The sequence below is a fragment of the Panthera leo genome, chromosome B3 (assembly GCF_018350215.1).
Source record: "Panthera leo isolate Ple1 chromosome B3, P.leo_Ple1_pat1.1, whole genome shotgun sequence".
Lineage (NCBI taxonomy): Eukaryota > Metazoa > Chordata > Mammalia > Carnivora > Felidae > Panthera > Panthera leo.
Window position 1 is genome coordinate 40,306,008 of NC_056684.1, and position 17,249 is coordinate 40,323,256.

The following is a 17,249-nucleotide window of genomic DNA, read 5'->3' on the forward strand; positions in this document are numbered from 1 at the left end:
GAGATGATTCTAATGTGGGACATTTGTGATTTGGGACTATAGTGAACTCTGATTTGGAGTGATTTTGACCACCCTTTTGGTGAAGCCATCCATAATTCCATATTTTCTCTGTGGTCTCAGATTGAGCACTTACTTACTTCATATTTTGATGGCCTGCGTCTCTCTTTCTGACTTGATTGTGACATGTGAGGCAAGAACTTTGCCTAATTGACCATTGAGTAGCGCTGGACTCTAGCACATGCCTGGAGCACACAGTAAGTAGCTGCTCAATAATTATTTGTTGAATAAATCAATGAATGGGCTTTGAGGTAATATCACCCCACCATGACCTAGGATAATGTGACCTCTCTTGTGACCTCCAGAGTCTGGATTGACTATGAACAGATTGTGTTGAAGTACTTGTGTCTGTGGCCTGCAGTGACTGTCATCTGAGGGGTCTGTGCCCCAGTGTTTGTGACCTGTTGTCACTGACCTGTGATAAGGACCAGCAGGGATAGTGAATGGAGGTGACTGTGAACCTTGCATGATTGTGATCTCAAGTGAACAAGTTAGTGATAGTGTCTTCCATCACTGCTGTCAGGTGACTGTGATCCTGACCCACAGAGATTTGGCTTCAGATGACCACCAGCCACTGTTAGACCTTAACCATTGACCTGAGGTGTCTTTCAGATGCAGAGATTGTTGATCTCAACTGGCAGCTGAGATTATTGATCTACATTGTGAGCTGAGGTAACTGAGATCTGTGAACCTGGGCTTAGTCTGGGAATAGCGCAAATATATGTGTACTACTCTCAGATTTCTGATTTTGTTTTGTATAATAAAATATCCTCCCAGGGCCTACAAATGACACACCTCTGCTCGGCCCCATGCAAACAAGGCCTAGGGACGAGGACTAGGTCGGGCCAATGCTCAGAAAACTCTACTTGAAATACAACGCACCCTTCCTGCTGCGCAACTTAAAGCCACCGCCACGGCCATAGCCGCCCGCAGAGGAGGGTCCGCATCCAGACCCCCCTCACGCCCTGGTGCGCCTGCGCGGAGGCGGGGCCGGGCTTTGCCCTTTGTTGTGAGCCCCAGTTTCCCAGGACACCGTGCGGCACTGGGGTGGGGCTATGCAGATGAGGCACCGGGGGCGGGGCGGTTGCGGCGGCGTCGGCGGCGGCCGGGGAGGGTCAGTTGAAGGCAGGCGCTCGCTGAGGCAGGAGGAGGGCTCTGGGCCCGCGGCCTGACAGGGACTTAGCCCGCAGAGATCGGCCCCGCGCGCGCGACCCCACACCCACCCTCTCATCCACCTACCCATTCCCTGCGCCGCCTCCTCTCACCCTGAGCAGAGTCGCCGAGGATGATAAACACCCAGGACAGGTAACGGCCCGGCCCAGGCTCCCCGCCCCCATCCTCCCCGCATCTGCCTCAGAGGGCCTCCCCCCATCCCCGGCCGGTTCCCGCTCCCACAGCGGGGTCCTGCCCACCCCCCCACTGGGTCCTTTCCCTACTTCAGCCACCCCAGTCCAAGCCCCAAACCCGCAACGGGGCCTCCTTCCGCCCTTTAGCCCCTTCCCTCCAGCCTGGCCCATCCCCCTCATCCGGGCCTCCTTCTCCCGCAAAGCCCCCACCCCCAACCCCCACGCAAACCAGGACTCAACCTTCGAATCCAGCCCCCATTTCCTTTAAGTCCTGTCGGACGGTGCCCCATTCCCCAAACTGGGCTTTCTCCTTCATCCACATTCCCCAGATTGTTTCCCATTTCCCCAAATCTATCTTCCTCCCTCTTTAGTTACTTAACCCTTGGCTTTGACTCTCTTTCCTTGAAACTGCATCCTCCAAACCCCTGTCTTATCATGCCGCCCCTCCCCCAGTTAGGCTCCAACCTTCAGCTCTCAACTGGACTCATTACCCCTTCCCCTCCCCCGCTTTTCTCAGGCCTAATAGTTTTTACAGTGATGCCCCACTGTCCCTCTGGTCCCTTAACTCCTGCTTTATCTTTTCCCATTCTTCCTCCCTCGACACCCCTTTCCCAGTTAGCTCGTTTATCCCTGGCTCCCAACCTTCTTCCTTTTATTTTTCAAACACTTTGGACTTCTGTTTGCCGTCCTGTTCCCTTAGTGGGGTTCCCCCCAACACTCTTATAAACTCTCCTAGCCTCTAAACACTTGATCTCAGCTGGAACTCATTTTACTCTTATTCTTCCCTTCTTAATTGAATCCCATCATTAGATCACAGAACTCAGCCCACCCTGTTTCTATTGAAGGCCTCCTTTCTTTCTCTGTACCTCCAGTGCCTGCAGATCAGGCCCCAAACTCTGGATACTGGGCCTTTGCAAGTTTCTTCCCTCAAAATCTGATCCCAGTCTTCCCCCATTAATTGGAGAGAAAGGCTGCACGTCCTTCTGAAACAGCACCAGTGGTTTTCTGAACTTGCCTCATACATACTTGCCCCTGCCCAAGCTAGGCAGAATTTATCACTCAGCTTTCCTCTCTCTACTTCTCTTTTTCCCAAGGCAGCCCTTGTTGTCATCCATCTCTTCTTCAAATATACTCTGTATTTCTGCCCTCACACTCTTTGAAACTGCTCCATAATCCTGTTTCCCCACAATTTTTAACCCTTGTTGTTTTTTTATACATCAGAATGCCTTCTATTTACGCCTTCTATTTACAATTTGGGTCTCATTGTCTTCCTCATTTTACCCCCTAGACTTGTTGCTGTCCTTTCCGAAATGAGGCTGAAGCTCATTTAGTTCTCTACACCAGACCCTTTGTCCCCAGAATTGGCCTTATGGCCTCTGCCCCATACTTGGGCCTCATTGTTTTGCAAGCAGGTCTGTTCCCTGTATATCCTCCTTAAATTGTGTGGTGGTGTCTCCAGAGCTAGACTATAGTTCTTTTTACAAACTTACCCTTCCTTATTGCTTTTCTTCCCATAGGGCTCTACCTACCATTCAGGGGTCCTCCCAAACTTGGGCTCCCTTCTCCCTAAGCTGGTCTCTAACTTGCCTTTTCCCGGTCCTTTAGCAGCACCATCCTTAAATATTCCAGCTGTGTTTTTAGCTTTTCTTGTATCTCCATGTTTCTCAACACTGGCTGCACATTTGAAAAAATCAGTCACCTGGACCCCACCTTCAAAGAGCTGGTGTAAGGCCTAGGGTGGGGCTTGGTTATTTGTATGTATTTTTAAAGCTCCCTAGGTTAATTCTTTGTAATGTGCAGCCAGGGTTAAGAAACACTGCCTCCGCCCCCTCCCCCTCAAGACCTTTCCCATCATATTTCTTTAGTGAATGTCAGCTCTTTCTCTACTGAAAAGGGCCTTGTCTCCTTCAGGGGTTTCTTAGTTTTTCTTTCTCAGGTACTATCCAGAAATTCCCAAGATACCCACAACAGCCTCTTAAATTCTCCTACCTTGAGTTACTCAGTTCTCAGGCATTAGACATTCTCATTCTCAGACTCTTATCTAGCCCCCACACCTCTATTTCTTCCCAACATGCAGAAAGAAAATCCACCCCTCATTTCCTGGTTTGTTATGGTTGTATTTGACCCATTACCCCCACCTCTCAAGGCTTCTTTACAGTCCCATTCTGTTTTTTTTTTTTTCGGAGGCTATCCACGTCCATGTCCCTTTGCAATTCCCGCTTTTATTCCATCTTCTCTACCCAGCCCCTCTGGAGCTGAGGAGGTGGAGGTGGATGCAAAAGGTATTGCTTGTGATAAAGAAAGCCGTGTGTGATGAGGATAAGACAGCAGGTATGAGAGAGGGCTGGATGACGTGCAGGGGTGGAGGGAAGCAGAGAAACCTACGGGGAAGTCTGCTAAAAGGGTATAAGAGATGGGTTTTTTTTTTTTCTGTTTTTATGTTTTTGTCTCCACAGTGGGATTTGCAGGGTGGTGTGGTCTCAGCAGGCAGTCTCTGGAGTCCTCTGGACTGAGCTGGTCTGGTGCCAAGTCCTTTGCAGGCTGAGCCTTGAGAGTTGGGTACTTGGAACCAATACATAAGGGCCTTGGTTGACTGTGAGGTTGCAAGACCTGAGTTCTAGTTCTGGCATGGCTAGTGTGCTTCCATATAAAAAGAGGGGGTTGGGTTCGCTTAACTCAAGATTCCTTCCAGCTTCCTAAGTGGCAAAACAGGCTTGCTTGTCTCCAAGGCCCTTAGTGTGTTGGTAATTTGAGGGGCTTGGCTGTATGAAAGGCAGGTGGAGGGAGGAGCCAGCTGGCCTGCCAAGTCCTGGGCAGGAGCAAGGCCTGGGATCAGGCTCCTCCACTTTGGCCTGGGGGTGGGGTGGTGTGATGTGGTGTGTGCAGGGTGTCTGGTTTCTTTGAGTTATGGCAATCCTATTTCCATAACATGTTTCCCAGCCTTCTGTGGCCTGCCTGTAACTTTCTAAAGGGATTCTGGTAGGCCCTAACTAGGGATCCCGATAAGAGCCGGATGTTCTTCCCAGTCTGTGTGCTTGGTGTTTTGTATCCGCAGAGGGGAGGGGGAGCTGGCTAGGAGTTGAGCTCTCATTGGGTGGGGGATGGGCTTTCTAGCTTCCCTGGCTCTAGTGAAATACTCAAGAGGTGGAGGCTTGGTTTCCTGGAAGAAATAGTTGCAGAGGAACCGGCAGTATGTTTTGGAAACAAAGCTCTTCCTTTTCAGTTTTGTTCTGATTAGTACCTCCAGAATGTCAAAATTCCTGATGGTGGTGGAGGGAAGAAGACACAGGAACAAGCACTTTTATTAAGGTTTTTGAACATGAGGTTTAAATCCAAGGAAATCCAGTTTCATGGCCTTTCTCTCCCCTGGATTTGTGGGGGCAAAAAGACAGTCTCTGTCTAGGGCCTGCTTAGCACCTGTGTATGTGGAGAAGCGCTTGCCTGGGCCTTATATCTGTATTATAAACAGTCTTTGTCTGATGGGCTTTGAGAAGCATTTGGTTCTACAGGTGTTTTCTCTTGGAGGTGGACAGGGCACGAGAGCACATCAGAGCTACCCTGGGTATCTTCACAGAATGGTTCCCTGAGTGATGGAATTTCTTTCTCTTCCCCCAAAGAATATGGTTTTGCTTATTCCTTATTTATTGGCACTATGGCTTTTTGGGTATGGGATAGTAAGGAGAGCAAGTTTTCCTACCATGTACCTTCAAGGTCATTTCCACAGAGAGAGCCAGAGAGACTCCTAGTATAGTTGGGAATCCCCCCGAATTGGAGGTATGCTTCAGAAAGCAGTGTGGACTAATAATAGTAATTCCTCATGCTGCCAAGAAATCCAAATTTAACCTCAGAGCTGCTCAGAAATATAAAAAGGGGGACTGCGGAGTGGGTTAGAGGATGTTATATATGTGCATTTCTAGAAAAAAAAAGTAATTCATCCCTTTTTGAAACAGTATGCAGTGTTGATTCAAGTTGGCTCCATGACTCGTAAGGCTGTAAAGCCTAACTGAAAGCTATAGACCAGAAATAGCCAAGTAGGTGAGCAAGAATTTTGTTACTTGAAGTGAACCAGATAGTTTCCTGTTAGCAGCAGAATAAAATGCTTTGCATAAGAGAAACCCTAGGAAAATTTCCTAGGCCTTTGATACCATGTAAACAATGAAGTAATTCTGTCCTGGGAAGAGAGTCTGGGACTGGGTGATGAGTTCACTATACAAACTAGATCAAGGTGGACACCTGGATGGCTCAGTTGGTGTTCGACTTTGGCTCAGGTCGTGATCTCATGGTTGGTGAGTTCGAGCCCCACGTTGGGCTCTGTGCTGACGGCTCAGAGCCTGGAACCTGCTCCGGATTCTGTGTCTCCCTCTCTTTGCCCCTTTGCTGCTCACACTCTGTGTCTCTCTCTCCCTCTCAAAAATAAACATTAAAAAAAAAAAAAAAAACTGGATCAAGGTACTTAAAATGTAAAATTAAGGTTTAATTTTAATGCATGAGTACCTAGCTATCCATCCACCTCTGGCATATGTGGTTATGCCTACCTTTGGCAAAAGATGTACCAGTATCAGTTGTGTTATAAGCAAACCTCAGAGGCAGATATTCTGCTGCCATTGTAAGTGTGTTTCTTATGGAGAATCAACCAAAACCCAGTTTTGCTTTCAGTCTGTGATTCAGAGCGGTGATGTCATTTTCTTTATAATTGTGCTTAGCAAGTAGACTCCCTTTGGCACATAGAACAGCCCTAGTGAAATGACTTATGCCTGGCATCTGCCCAGGGTTCCTTTCTCATATGGGAAAGGAATTGGCAGCTGGAAATCAGCCTCTAAGGTCCCACTAGACTGGAGGTGGCCATCACCTCCCACCTTTCTTCCTATTTCTTCTTGGCTAAATGTGATGGCAGCCCTGGATTGGTTCCTCTTTGCGTAGGGATTAGTCATCAGAGACCTTCCTAGTCTCAGTAAAAGCAGCCTGTGTGAGGGAAGTCTGAGCCTAGAGAGTGTTCTATGAGGTAGGGCCTGAGACAAGAATGGATCAGAAGAGGTTGAGAGAGGGGAATGAATTTAGAATGCTTGGGAATGTGGTTTTTATGTCTTTTCACTTGATATCACAAAATAGGTAATACCAAGGCCATCTAACACCACTTCCGATAGGTAATGGAAACCAGAGAGAAAGGGTGCAGACCTAAGCAAGCTCAGGCCACTGATTCAAGTGAAACATGATCAAAAGTGTATCAAGGAGAATATGAATTCACATATTTGTTAGATGTAGCTGAATGGAAGTTAGCCACAGAATTACTTTTATATTAAATCTCTACATAGCAGGCTATCCACTGCTTTGAGCAAACTAAATATAAAAATCAAAACTGACAAAAAATCAACTGGAAGTGATTCTTTAATAGATTCTTTACTCTATTAAGAGATTTAAAGTTCCTTCCTTTAAATAGTAAGCACCCTAGAGATTTAAAAATAGGATTTGAATTATAAAAATTTGATTTACCAGCAACACTCCCCAGGAATACATCTGCTACGTGCAGTGCCTGTCTCTAGTCAGTGTATGAAATTAGACATTTCAGGCAACAGTTTCACAGAATGCTTTAAATTAGAGGCAGCAGGATGTGATCTGTCGTAGCACTCATATGTATCCTGAGGAGTGTTTCCAAGGGCATGTCTGATAACTGAGAAAATAAAGACACTAACAGATAGGCTCTGATCTCCCATCTTTCTTCTGAATTGACTTGGATACTTGACACCCTCATTTCTAGCATGGTATATTTGTTTCTTCTCCAAAAACAAGACCAGACCAAGTGGATGTTCGGGTTCAGGCTGATATATTTGATTGTTCTTAATGAGCCTGATCTTTCCAGGCTCTAGACTGAGCTGCTGCTTTTTATTTTTATTTTTTAATGTTTATTTATTTTGAGAGAGAGCTCACAGTCGTGAGTGGGTTAGGGGCAGAGAGAGAGGGAGAGAGAGAATCCCAAGCAGGCTTCACACCTTCAACATGGAGCCTGATGAGGGGCTCGATCTCATGAACCATGAGATCATGACCTGAGCCGAAATCAAGAGTTGGATGCTTAACTGACTGAGCCACCCAGGTGCCCCTAAGACTGACTTTTTAAATCCTCTTTTTGGTGTTAAAAATTAAATCATGCCTTCCCCCCAGTGGAGTGAGCAAGATGTGAGGAAGAAATGGAAAAAGCTGGGCATTGGAACCAGTAGAGACACAACTGAACTGAATATGAAACCTAACTTGGTTTGGATCTTGTGACAGAAGGACCTGTGTTTAGAAGCCACTTTCACTGTACTTAAGTTCTTAAAAGATTCACTGTTCTCTGTTGAGATTGGTGGCATATTTTGCCACAATACCATTTCGAACATTAAAGCCAATACAAGAACAGAAGGCTGTTCTTTTTTAAATTAATTTTTTAAGTATTCTTTACACCCAGTGTGGGGTTTGAACTCACGACCTTAAGATTAGGAGTTGCATGCTCTACCGACTGAGCCAGCCAGGTGCCCCTGTTCTTTTTTTTTTTTTTTTAATTAAAGAATAACTGACATACTATATTGTTACTGGTTTTTAGGCATATAGCATAGTGATTCAGTTTTTATATATGTTTCAAAATGGTGCCATGTGTCATGTACAAAGTTGTTAAAATATTATTGACTATATTCCCTATGTTGTACATCATATCCCCATGTCTTAATTTATTTTTTAACTGGAGGATTATACCTCTTAATCCTCTTCATCAATTTCATCCTCTGGCAACCATCAGTTCTGTGTCTATAAGTCTATTTCTGTTTTGTTTGTTCATTTGTGGTGTTCCTTTAGATTCCGCATGTAATTGAAATCATATTTGTCTTTGTCTGACTTCTTTCATTTAGCATAATGCCCTCTAGGCCCATCCACGTTCTCACAAATGGCAAAATTTCATTCTTTTTTATGGCTGAGTAGTATACCATTGTGTATATATATATCACAGCTTTATCCATTCATATATTGATGGGCATTTAAGTGGCTTCTGTATCTTGGCTGTTGTAAATAATGCTGTGATGAACATAAGGGTGCATTATCTTTTTGAATTAGTGTTTTCATTTTCTTCAGATAAATACCTAGAAGTGGAATTGCTGGATTACATGGTAGATCTATTTTTAATTTTTTGAGGAACCTCCGTACTGTTTTCCACAGTGGCTGCACCAGTGTCATTCCCACCAGTAGTGCACAAAGGTTCCTTTTTCTCCACTTCCTCACCAACACTTTTATTTCTTGTCTTTTTGATATTAGCCATTCTCACTGGTATGAGATGATTGTATCATTGTGGTTTTGATTTGCATTTCCCTGATCATTAGTGATGTTGGGCATCTTTTCATGTGCCTCTTGGCCATCTGTATGTTGTCTTTGGAACAATGTCTATTCAGATCCTCTGCCCATTTTTTAAGTAGTCTCTGCGCGGGGCTTGAACTAATGACCCTGAGATCAAGACCTGAACTGAGAGTGAGTCAGACACTTAACCGACTAAGCCACCCAGACACCCTTCCTCTGCCCTTTTTTTTTTTTTTTTGCCACACCCCTCCTCCTTTGCCCATTTTTAAATTGGATTATTTTTGATACTGAATTGTATGAGTTGTTTTTGTTTTTAAGGTTTTACTTTTCTTAAAGTAATCTCTGCACCCATCGTGAGGCTCACTCACAATCTCGAGGTCAAGAGTTGTATGCTCCACTGACTGAGCCAGCCAGACACCCCTGGCAGCCCTGTATGAGTACTTTATATATTTTGGATGTTAACCCCTTAGTGGATATATCATTTGTGAATATTTTCTTCCATTCAGTAGGTTGCCTTTTCGTTTTGTTAGTTTCCCTTGCAAGCTTTTTAGTTCTTTGTGGTCTCACTTGTTTATTTTTTGCCTCTGTTGTCCTTGCCTGAGGAGACAGATCCCAAAAAATAGTGCTAAGACCAAAGAAGAGCTTACTGCTATGTTTTCTAGGTGTTTTATGGTTTCAGGTCTTACATGTTAAGTCTTTAATCCATTTTGAGTTTAGTTTTGTGAGAAAGTGGCACAGTTTTATTCTTTTGCATGTAGCTGTGCAGTTTTCCCAACACCATTTATTGAAGAGACTGTATTTTCCCCATTGTATATTCTTGCCTTCATTGTTGCAGATTAATTGACCATATGTGTATGGGTTTGTTTCTGGTCTCCCTATCCTGTTTGACCTATATGTCTGTTTTTGTGCCAATACCATACTGTTTTGATTAGTGTAACTTTGTAATATACTTTGAAATCTGAGAGTATGATACGTTCAGCTTTGCTTTTCTCTCCAGAATGCTTTGGCTATTCAGGCTCTTTTGTGGTACCATACAAACTTTATGATTATTTGTTCTAGTTCTGAGGAAAATGCCATTGGTGTTTTGATAGGGATTGCACCGAGTCTTTAGATTTGGGTAGTAGGAACATTTTAACAATATTCTTCCAGTTCATGTAATGGTATATCTTTGCATTTGTTTGTATCATCTTCAGTTTCATCAGTGTCTTACAGTTTTCAAAGTATGGGTCTTTTATTTCTTTCGTTAAATTTAATCCTAGATATTCTATTTTTTTAAATGTTTATTTTTGAGAGAGAGCACAAGTGGGGGAGGGCCAGAGAGAGGGAGTCACAGAATTGGAAGCAGGCTCCAGGCTCCCAGCTGTCAGCACAGAGCCTGACATGGGGCTCGAACTCATGAGCCGTGAGATCATGGCTTGAGCTGAAGTTGGATGCTTAACCGACTGAGCCACCCAGGCACCCCTCTATTTTTTTTTTTTTTTCATGCAATTGTACATGGGATGGTTTTCTTAATTTCTCCTTCTGGTAGTTATTAGTATATATAAATGCAACAGATTTATATAAAATGAATTGATTTTGTATCCTGCAACCTTACTAAATTCATTTATTCTAATAGTTTATTGGTGAAGGTGTTGAGGTTTTCTGTATAGAGTAGCATGTCATCTACAAATAGTGACCGAGTGCCTTGTATTTCTTTCTCTTGCCTGATTGCTGTTCATGCCCCTTAATTTCTTTAACCACCATGTATATACCCATCTTCCTGTTCTTCTCACTTCAGAAATGGCAATCAGGTTTTTTGAAAGAGAAGCAATTTGCCATTCACAGCAAATAACTAAAAGCAGATCCATTATGATGGACAATGAAGAGGGTTGTTGACTGTGATCTCCAGTCTCCTAGGTTTATCCTAAACTGTAGCTGTTTCTGGTAGGGAACTGGAAGTGGATCTCAGGATGGGGACCGGAAACACCCGTCCACCCTCACTCACAGACACTTGCTTTCTCATGCAGACTTTGTGGGGTAGGAGGAGGAGTTTCCAGGAGCCTTGTGTAAGAGTGGGAGAAGTAAATGATTTGTCACCTTGGAATAGACTTCTTGCATTTACTTTAAGAGGAGTGAACACATAGGTTAGTGCTGGACATAGGGCAGGCTCTAGGGATTATTTCTAGGAAGAAGACAAGGGGATTCTGGATCTAGAAAAAAGAATCCACCTTATTCTGATCATTTCATTGGGTTGGCCCCATTGCTTATGACATTTGCAAGTAAAAATTAGCTCATAATCAAGATGATGGTTGGAATGCCCATCAAGGGTTGAATGTAGCTCTCTCATCTAAAGACCAGGGAAGAATAATTTCTCTGGAAGTAGAAGTCTGAGATTGAGAAACTGGCACCAAAATTCTAGAAGTGCAAGGGCTTTGGTGATCTGGTTTTGTGAACCCATGCAGTTCTGGTATAAAAGGCTACATCTCATCTTTGTACCCCAGAGGAGAGGTCTGCCCAGTTCTTAGGTAGCTCCACTGACCTACAGGCAAGCCAGCTTTCCTGGTGGCTTTCAGTGGCCCAGCCTTCCTGGTGCTCCGAGCCTCAACAGAGGCCTGAAGTGGTCCCTAGGGAATGGGAACAGAACTTACTGTGGGGGGGTGGTGGTGGTGTCTGTGTGTGTACCTTTGCTTGGGAAAGCCCCCCCCCCCCCCCCCCCCCCCCCCCCGCCGGTCATAATTTTTTCTGGCTTGGATACTCTATTATTCTATCCCTTAACACATTGGAATGGGGGCATTATAATCGTTCTTTGTCCTCAGTAGAAAATAAGTCCAATAAGTCCCTCATTGGAAAGAGCATAATCCTCAGTCATGCTTCTTCTGCTTCTTCTGTTATTGAGGCTAAGAGTAGGGGAGATGAGGATGGCCTGAGGTTTTCCAGAGGAGGCAGGAAATGGTGCATGTGTTTTTTTTACCTCCAGGTGTTGATGCTGCTCCGGGCCCACTGACATTGCCCTGGGAACTCCATCTCCCAATGAAATTTCTAAGTGTAATTTCAGGCCCCTGGTTGAAATCCTTGAGAGAAAGGGGAGCTGAGCTAGAGCAGTGAAGGGTTTGGACTTTCTGTCTCAGCTGTCTCTTAGTACTGAGGATCTTAGCTGGATGCCCTTTGCGTTATTGTACCATTGCCGTGTTAGGTGTGAGTTCAGTTCTGTCACTCTGAGCCCAAGTGAAGAACTCAAATCCGGCATGCCGTATAAAGCAAATAGTGTGAAGAATGGGGCCTTGCATTATTTTGCAGCCGCCTTTTGGCGGGGGTGGGAGGGGGGGAGCCTTGACTTCTAGCATTTGATGATTTTTGTGGTGTAAATACTTCCCCCAGAGCCATTCAAGCTACCAGCATGACCTCATTAAACACACAGTTGGGAAGAGATGGGCACAGTCCTGTGAGCTGGCTCCAGCACCCACTGCAGTGTCCTCCTATATGTTATCCATTGCATTCCAGCTGCCTGCTGCCTGGGGTGTTGGGGCCAAGGGACAGACCTATTGCTGAGTTGTGTACATGCAGTCTGCTTCTTTCCCTGATTCACTTGCCGCTGTCCTGTGAAGTGAGCTACATCTCAGCTTAAGGAACTACTAAATTGGATTCAGAGAAGGCAGTGGAGCAGATCTGGAGCCCTGTAGGGTCCACCTGAAAATCATGGTGGCAGTAAGAGTACACACCTGGAGATCACAGGGAGCTCCTTGAGGAGCCTTTCACCCTCTCTGATCCATCTGATTATTGGCTTCCTTACTTAGTTCCCACCAAATCTACCTTCTAGCAACACCCCATCCTTGATACACATGTACCTGAGTGTCCATACCAGTCGTGTCAGTATAATCTAAACACCCATGCCCTGGTTAGAGTCTAGCAAAGGGCAAGGAAGCCCAACATTTGGTGGCATACCAGGGACAAGCTCAGAACATAATACTCTGTACTACAGTGTACCTCTTATCTGGAAGCCAGATCCCTGGATTTAATTCAGTTCTTGACCGTGGAGAGATTTGGGTCATTGTCTTCTTGTTCAGTTCTTTTGTTTAGATTGGGGAGGAAAAGTGGCCTTGGGTCCTCAAGGACATGGTACCCCATCCATGTGGTATCTTGAGGCCTATATGCCTCTCCAGCCAGAAGTGATTGTATAGGTTTTGAGATTCTGTCACATAGGTTGTTGAGACACTGTTAGGGTAAGGAAAGGGACTGGTGGGGGTACAGGGTTCTAGGCCTTGAAGGCAAGCCAGGATCTGGTTCCTCTCAAGGTTTGTCAGTGCCACAGAGATTTGTTTGATGTTTAACAGGTGCTCCTCTGGTCAGGTATGTCCAACTGACTCCCTTAGCACTTCTGGGATTCCCTCTGCTTTCTACAGGAGGATGGGTGTGCTTTAAGAGGGCAGACTCCATCTGGAAGCTAAAGCCAAAAGGATGGGGGCAGTGGTGTAGTGCTTGTTTAGGGAGAACCGGGCAGGGGTTGGAGGGGATGTTGAGAGGAGTCTTCAAGTCTTGGTGTTTACAGTCTTACCTTCTCTGTCTCTTGCAGTAGTATTTTGCCTTTGAGTAACTGTCCCCAGCTCCAGTGCTGCAGGCACATTGTTCCGGGGCCTCTGTGGTGCTCCTGATGCCCCTCACCCACTGTCGAAGATCCCCGGTGGGCGAGGGGGCGGCAGGGATCCTTCTCTCTCAGCTCTAATATATAAGGTAAGGAGGACGCTGGGCTGGAAGGCTTGGAGCAGAGCCCTCTCGGATACCACTGAGCTGCTGCTTAAGGGCAGTAATTGCGGCCCTTTGGTCTTCCCTTAGGCCAGGCCAGTAGGGGATCGGGAAGAACTTTTTCAGTGGAGGCTGCCGTGTGGCTTTTGGGGAGTACTAGGAGGGGAGGATATGTGCACCAGCAAACACTGCCATCTTCTCAGCTTGGTGGTCAGCGCTTCAGTGCCGGTTCAGGGTCCTGAGTGGGTGGGAGAATGATGAATGGGAGGGGTGCAAGAACTCTTTTTGGTGTGACTCCTCGGTTTCTTTTGAAGTACCAAGGGCCAGGAGGAGCAGTTTTCCCATTGTCGGAGACTATTAGGCATTCTGTTGTCCATCCCATACTAGCCTGATAGGGGGCGGGCAGGTAGTGTAGCAGGGGGTAATGAGAAGGGGCTTTGCAGCTCCATCATCTGTCATCCTGGCAGCATAGGGTACATCCCAAGAGCTTAAGACATTGCTGGCAGTCTGGCCTGAGAATGATCTGGGCTAGTGCAGTCAGCCCTTTGCTGCCTTTTAATCTCCTGTGGTTGAGGCCCAGAAGTTTAGCTTCTCCCTAAGATTGGCATTGAAAGGTCCCAGGGTGGCTGAGTTCTGGTCTCTTGAGACTGCCCAGGGGAGACAACATTGACCCTGCAGTCTAGCTGGAAGCAGGCTTTGGTTGAGCTGGGCCCCAGCCAGACCCTCACATATATTTTCATTTGTTGCTAATGTTGCTCTTTCAGAGAGAGAAGGGGAAGAAAGAGCATGATGTTGGGGTGGGGGACACACATGGGCTTAGAATCAGGGAGACTTGGTTTGAGTCTCAACTCTGCCATTTACTAGCTTGGGTCAGTTGCTTAATTGTTCTGGGCCCCAGTGTGTCAGATTTTAAATGGGGATATTAGTAACTACTTAACATACTTGAGGTGGTGATTGAAAAATGGGAAAGCACCTTGCACAGAACTTAGCATCTCATGGACATTTGGTAAATATTTCCTTTCCCATTATGCTGGCTTTTCGCTGCCATCAATTTGTCTTTGTGCCTGATGAGTGATGGATGGCTCTATTTAGCCAGCATGCAGCACTATATTTTCAGTGTGCTGTTTATCCCATGCTACCCTGAGATTGGCCCAAGAAGACTCCCAGGACCCACCTAGGTTAGGGGGCCTATAATGTGGCCAGAGCGGTAGTGATCTGGTCCTCTGATCTGATCTCCTCCCAGGACGAGAAGCTCACTGTGACCCAGGACCTCCCTGTGAACGATGGAAAACCTCACATTGTCCATTTCCAGTATGAGGTCACTGAGGTGAAAGTCTCTTCCTGGGATGCAGTCCTGTCCAGCCAGAGCCTGTTTGTAGAAATCCCAGATGGATTATTAGCTGATGGGAGCAAAGAAGGGTAAGGAGCAAGTGCTGGGGGAGGGGAAGGAGGGCCCATTCCAGAGAAAGGCATGTGCTTATTGGGGATAACAGATGAATTAGGGAGTCTGCCTTCTTCCCTAGCTCTAGGTTTCCCAAGCAGATAACATTTTGTACAAGTTATTTTTAGCCAGTAAAACAGGCCTGCCATAGGTTATAGTTAAAGGGAATCATTATCACATTAACCAAATCCCTGTCATTTAATCACCCCTTGGTTTGCTCTTCTCAGCAGACATTAAATCCCCCTTGAGCCACCATACAGTGATGCAGTTCAAAAGGCCAGGAAGCTCTGAGATACAGTGGGATTTCATTAGATTGGGCAAGGCCAGGCCCTCCAAGGCAGTCAGGTGTGTAAGAAACAGTCTTGTAGAGTTCTTTTTTTTTTTTTTTTGGTGTAGATTTTTGTTTTCTTTCTTTTTTTTTTAAATTTTTTTTATTTTGAAGATAGAGTTCTCTTGATGGCCCCTGTCTCTTGAGGAAATCCTTTTAGGCAGTGTTAGGACCCAGAGTCCATCTCAGTAGCAGCCAAGGTCATCAAACTTGGCAACTTTAGAAGACCCCTGAAAAACCAGGCTGTCTTGCTCGATCCCCTACTGTCTTGTGAACTGCGTTAGTGAAGTTGGTTAACACTGTTAATTTCAGATGAAGAATCCTTACTCCAGTAAGAGATAATCCAGTAACTTTTTTCTTTGGGATTGTGGCTTATTTTTTTCTGAACTCCAGCTCTCGAAATAAGAAACTTCTCCCTGGAGTTCCTTATTTATAATACTGGCTGTGAGCCTCAGAGAAGCCTTTTTTTGAGGGTGGGGGGTGGAAAGTCTAGAGAGGTGGTAGTGGGCCTGAGTTGTTTTCTTTGCTTCTGGCAGATTGTTAGCACTGCTAGAGTTTGCTGAAGAGAAGATGAAAGTGAACTACGTCTTCATCTGCTTCAGGAAGGGCCGGGAAGACAGAGGTGAGGAGTCCAAACAGCCTGAGACCCACTGCCCAGACAGCGGGCAACTAGTGAGGGGAAAAGGGGCTTCTTATTGCGTGAAGTAGGGCTTTTGAGTTTGCCTTATAAACCCTGGGAAATCATAGGGGTGGGAGTGCTTTTGAAGGGTCTATATAAGTAAAGGTCTAGTACTTCTTTTATTGTAGCTTTGTTTCTTGTTTTCCTTTGATTTGAACCTACTCTTGGTTTATCAGAATCCTTTTTACACTCTCCTACAGCTCCACTCCTGAAGACCTTCAGCTTCTTGGGCTTTGAGATTGTGCGTCCAGGCCATCCCTGTGTTCCCTCTCGGCCAGATGTGATGTTCATGGTTTACCCCCTGGACCAGAACTTGTCCGATGAGGACTAATGGTCATAGAGGATGCTTTGCCCAAGAGCCACAGTGGGGGGAGAGGGGAAGTTAGGCAGCCCTGGGACAGAGGAGGGGGCTCCTTGCTGTCTAGGGAAGGACGCTGAGGGGCTCAGGGTGAGGGTTGCCTATTGTGTTCTCCGAGTTGACTTGTTGAAATTGTTTTCCATAAAGAACAGTATAAACCTATTATTCACATGTAATCACCAATAGTAAATGAAGATGTTTATGAACTGGCATTAGAAGCTTTTTAAACTGCGCTGTGTGATGTGCTCTATCTAGCCTAGGGGAGGACATTGCCTAGACGGGGAGGGACTGTCTGGGTTCAGGGGCAAGGCTTGGGGGGCTGGTGGACGGCACTGTCAGGCTCAGGTTCCCCTGCTGTTGTTGGGCTTTCTTTTTTGGTTTTTAAGACTGTGTATTTTCTTTCCTTGCTTCCTGTCAACCCAGGACTCCTGAATATAGGCTTTTCAGCCCCTGGGCTGTGTCCTTGAGTTTTTCGACACTCTACCTGGGCTCCTCTGTGTGCATTTGTGTCTGGTCTGGAGAAACCAGGTCTCACCCCCTCCTTCTTTACAGCTTAGTGTTGTTCTGGCATTTGGTTAAGCTGGCTTAATCTGTTTAATGTTATCAGTGCATTTCAAATAGGGGCATTGAAGTTCACTCCCACCACCAGGGCTTTCTTTGGGGTGCCTGGGCCTTAAAACACTAGCCAAACTCCCAATTTGCAAATCATAGCCAGGAGTTCTTGCTCCTGGCTGTAGGCCCAGGACCCAAGGTGTCTCTTTCCTAGGGTCACAAAGAGCAGAGAGGAAGAGGAATAAGCAACTCAGGGCCTGGGGGTTGTGTGGGAATCTGCTCTTAGGGACTGGATGCCTCTGCCTGGCCGAACATAGTGCTGACTGCCCCTCTTCTCAACAGGTTCTGAGTAGTGCCTGAGACCCTGCCCCATAGGGCTTAGGGGTGGGACTGGGGGTGTAGAAGTGGCCTGCCCTTTTCTGTTTTCACTGAACAGCTCATCCTAAGGGGGGAGG

At 45.9% G+C, this 17,249-nt stretch overlaps 1 protein-coding gene across 1 annotated transcript; it reads left to right on the forward strand.

Moving 5' to 3' along the window:
- Nucleotides 1–688: 688 nt before the first annotated feature.
- Nucleotides 689–16,448, forward strand: OAZ2 (ornithine decarboxylase antizyme 2; the record flags this gene model as incomplete). Its single annotated transcript, XM_042943107.1, is given in 6 exon segments — nucleotides 689–729; nucleotides 13,270–13,342; nucleotides 13,344–13,424; nucleotides 14,680–14,855; nucleotides 15,742–15,827; nucleotides 16,085–16,448. Coding segments are annotated over 6 exon segments (588 nt in total), but the record flags the coding sequence as incomplete, so codon positions are not given.
- Between the last annotated feature and the right edge of the window lie 801 nt (nucleotides 16,449–17,249).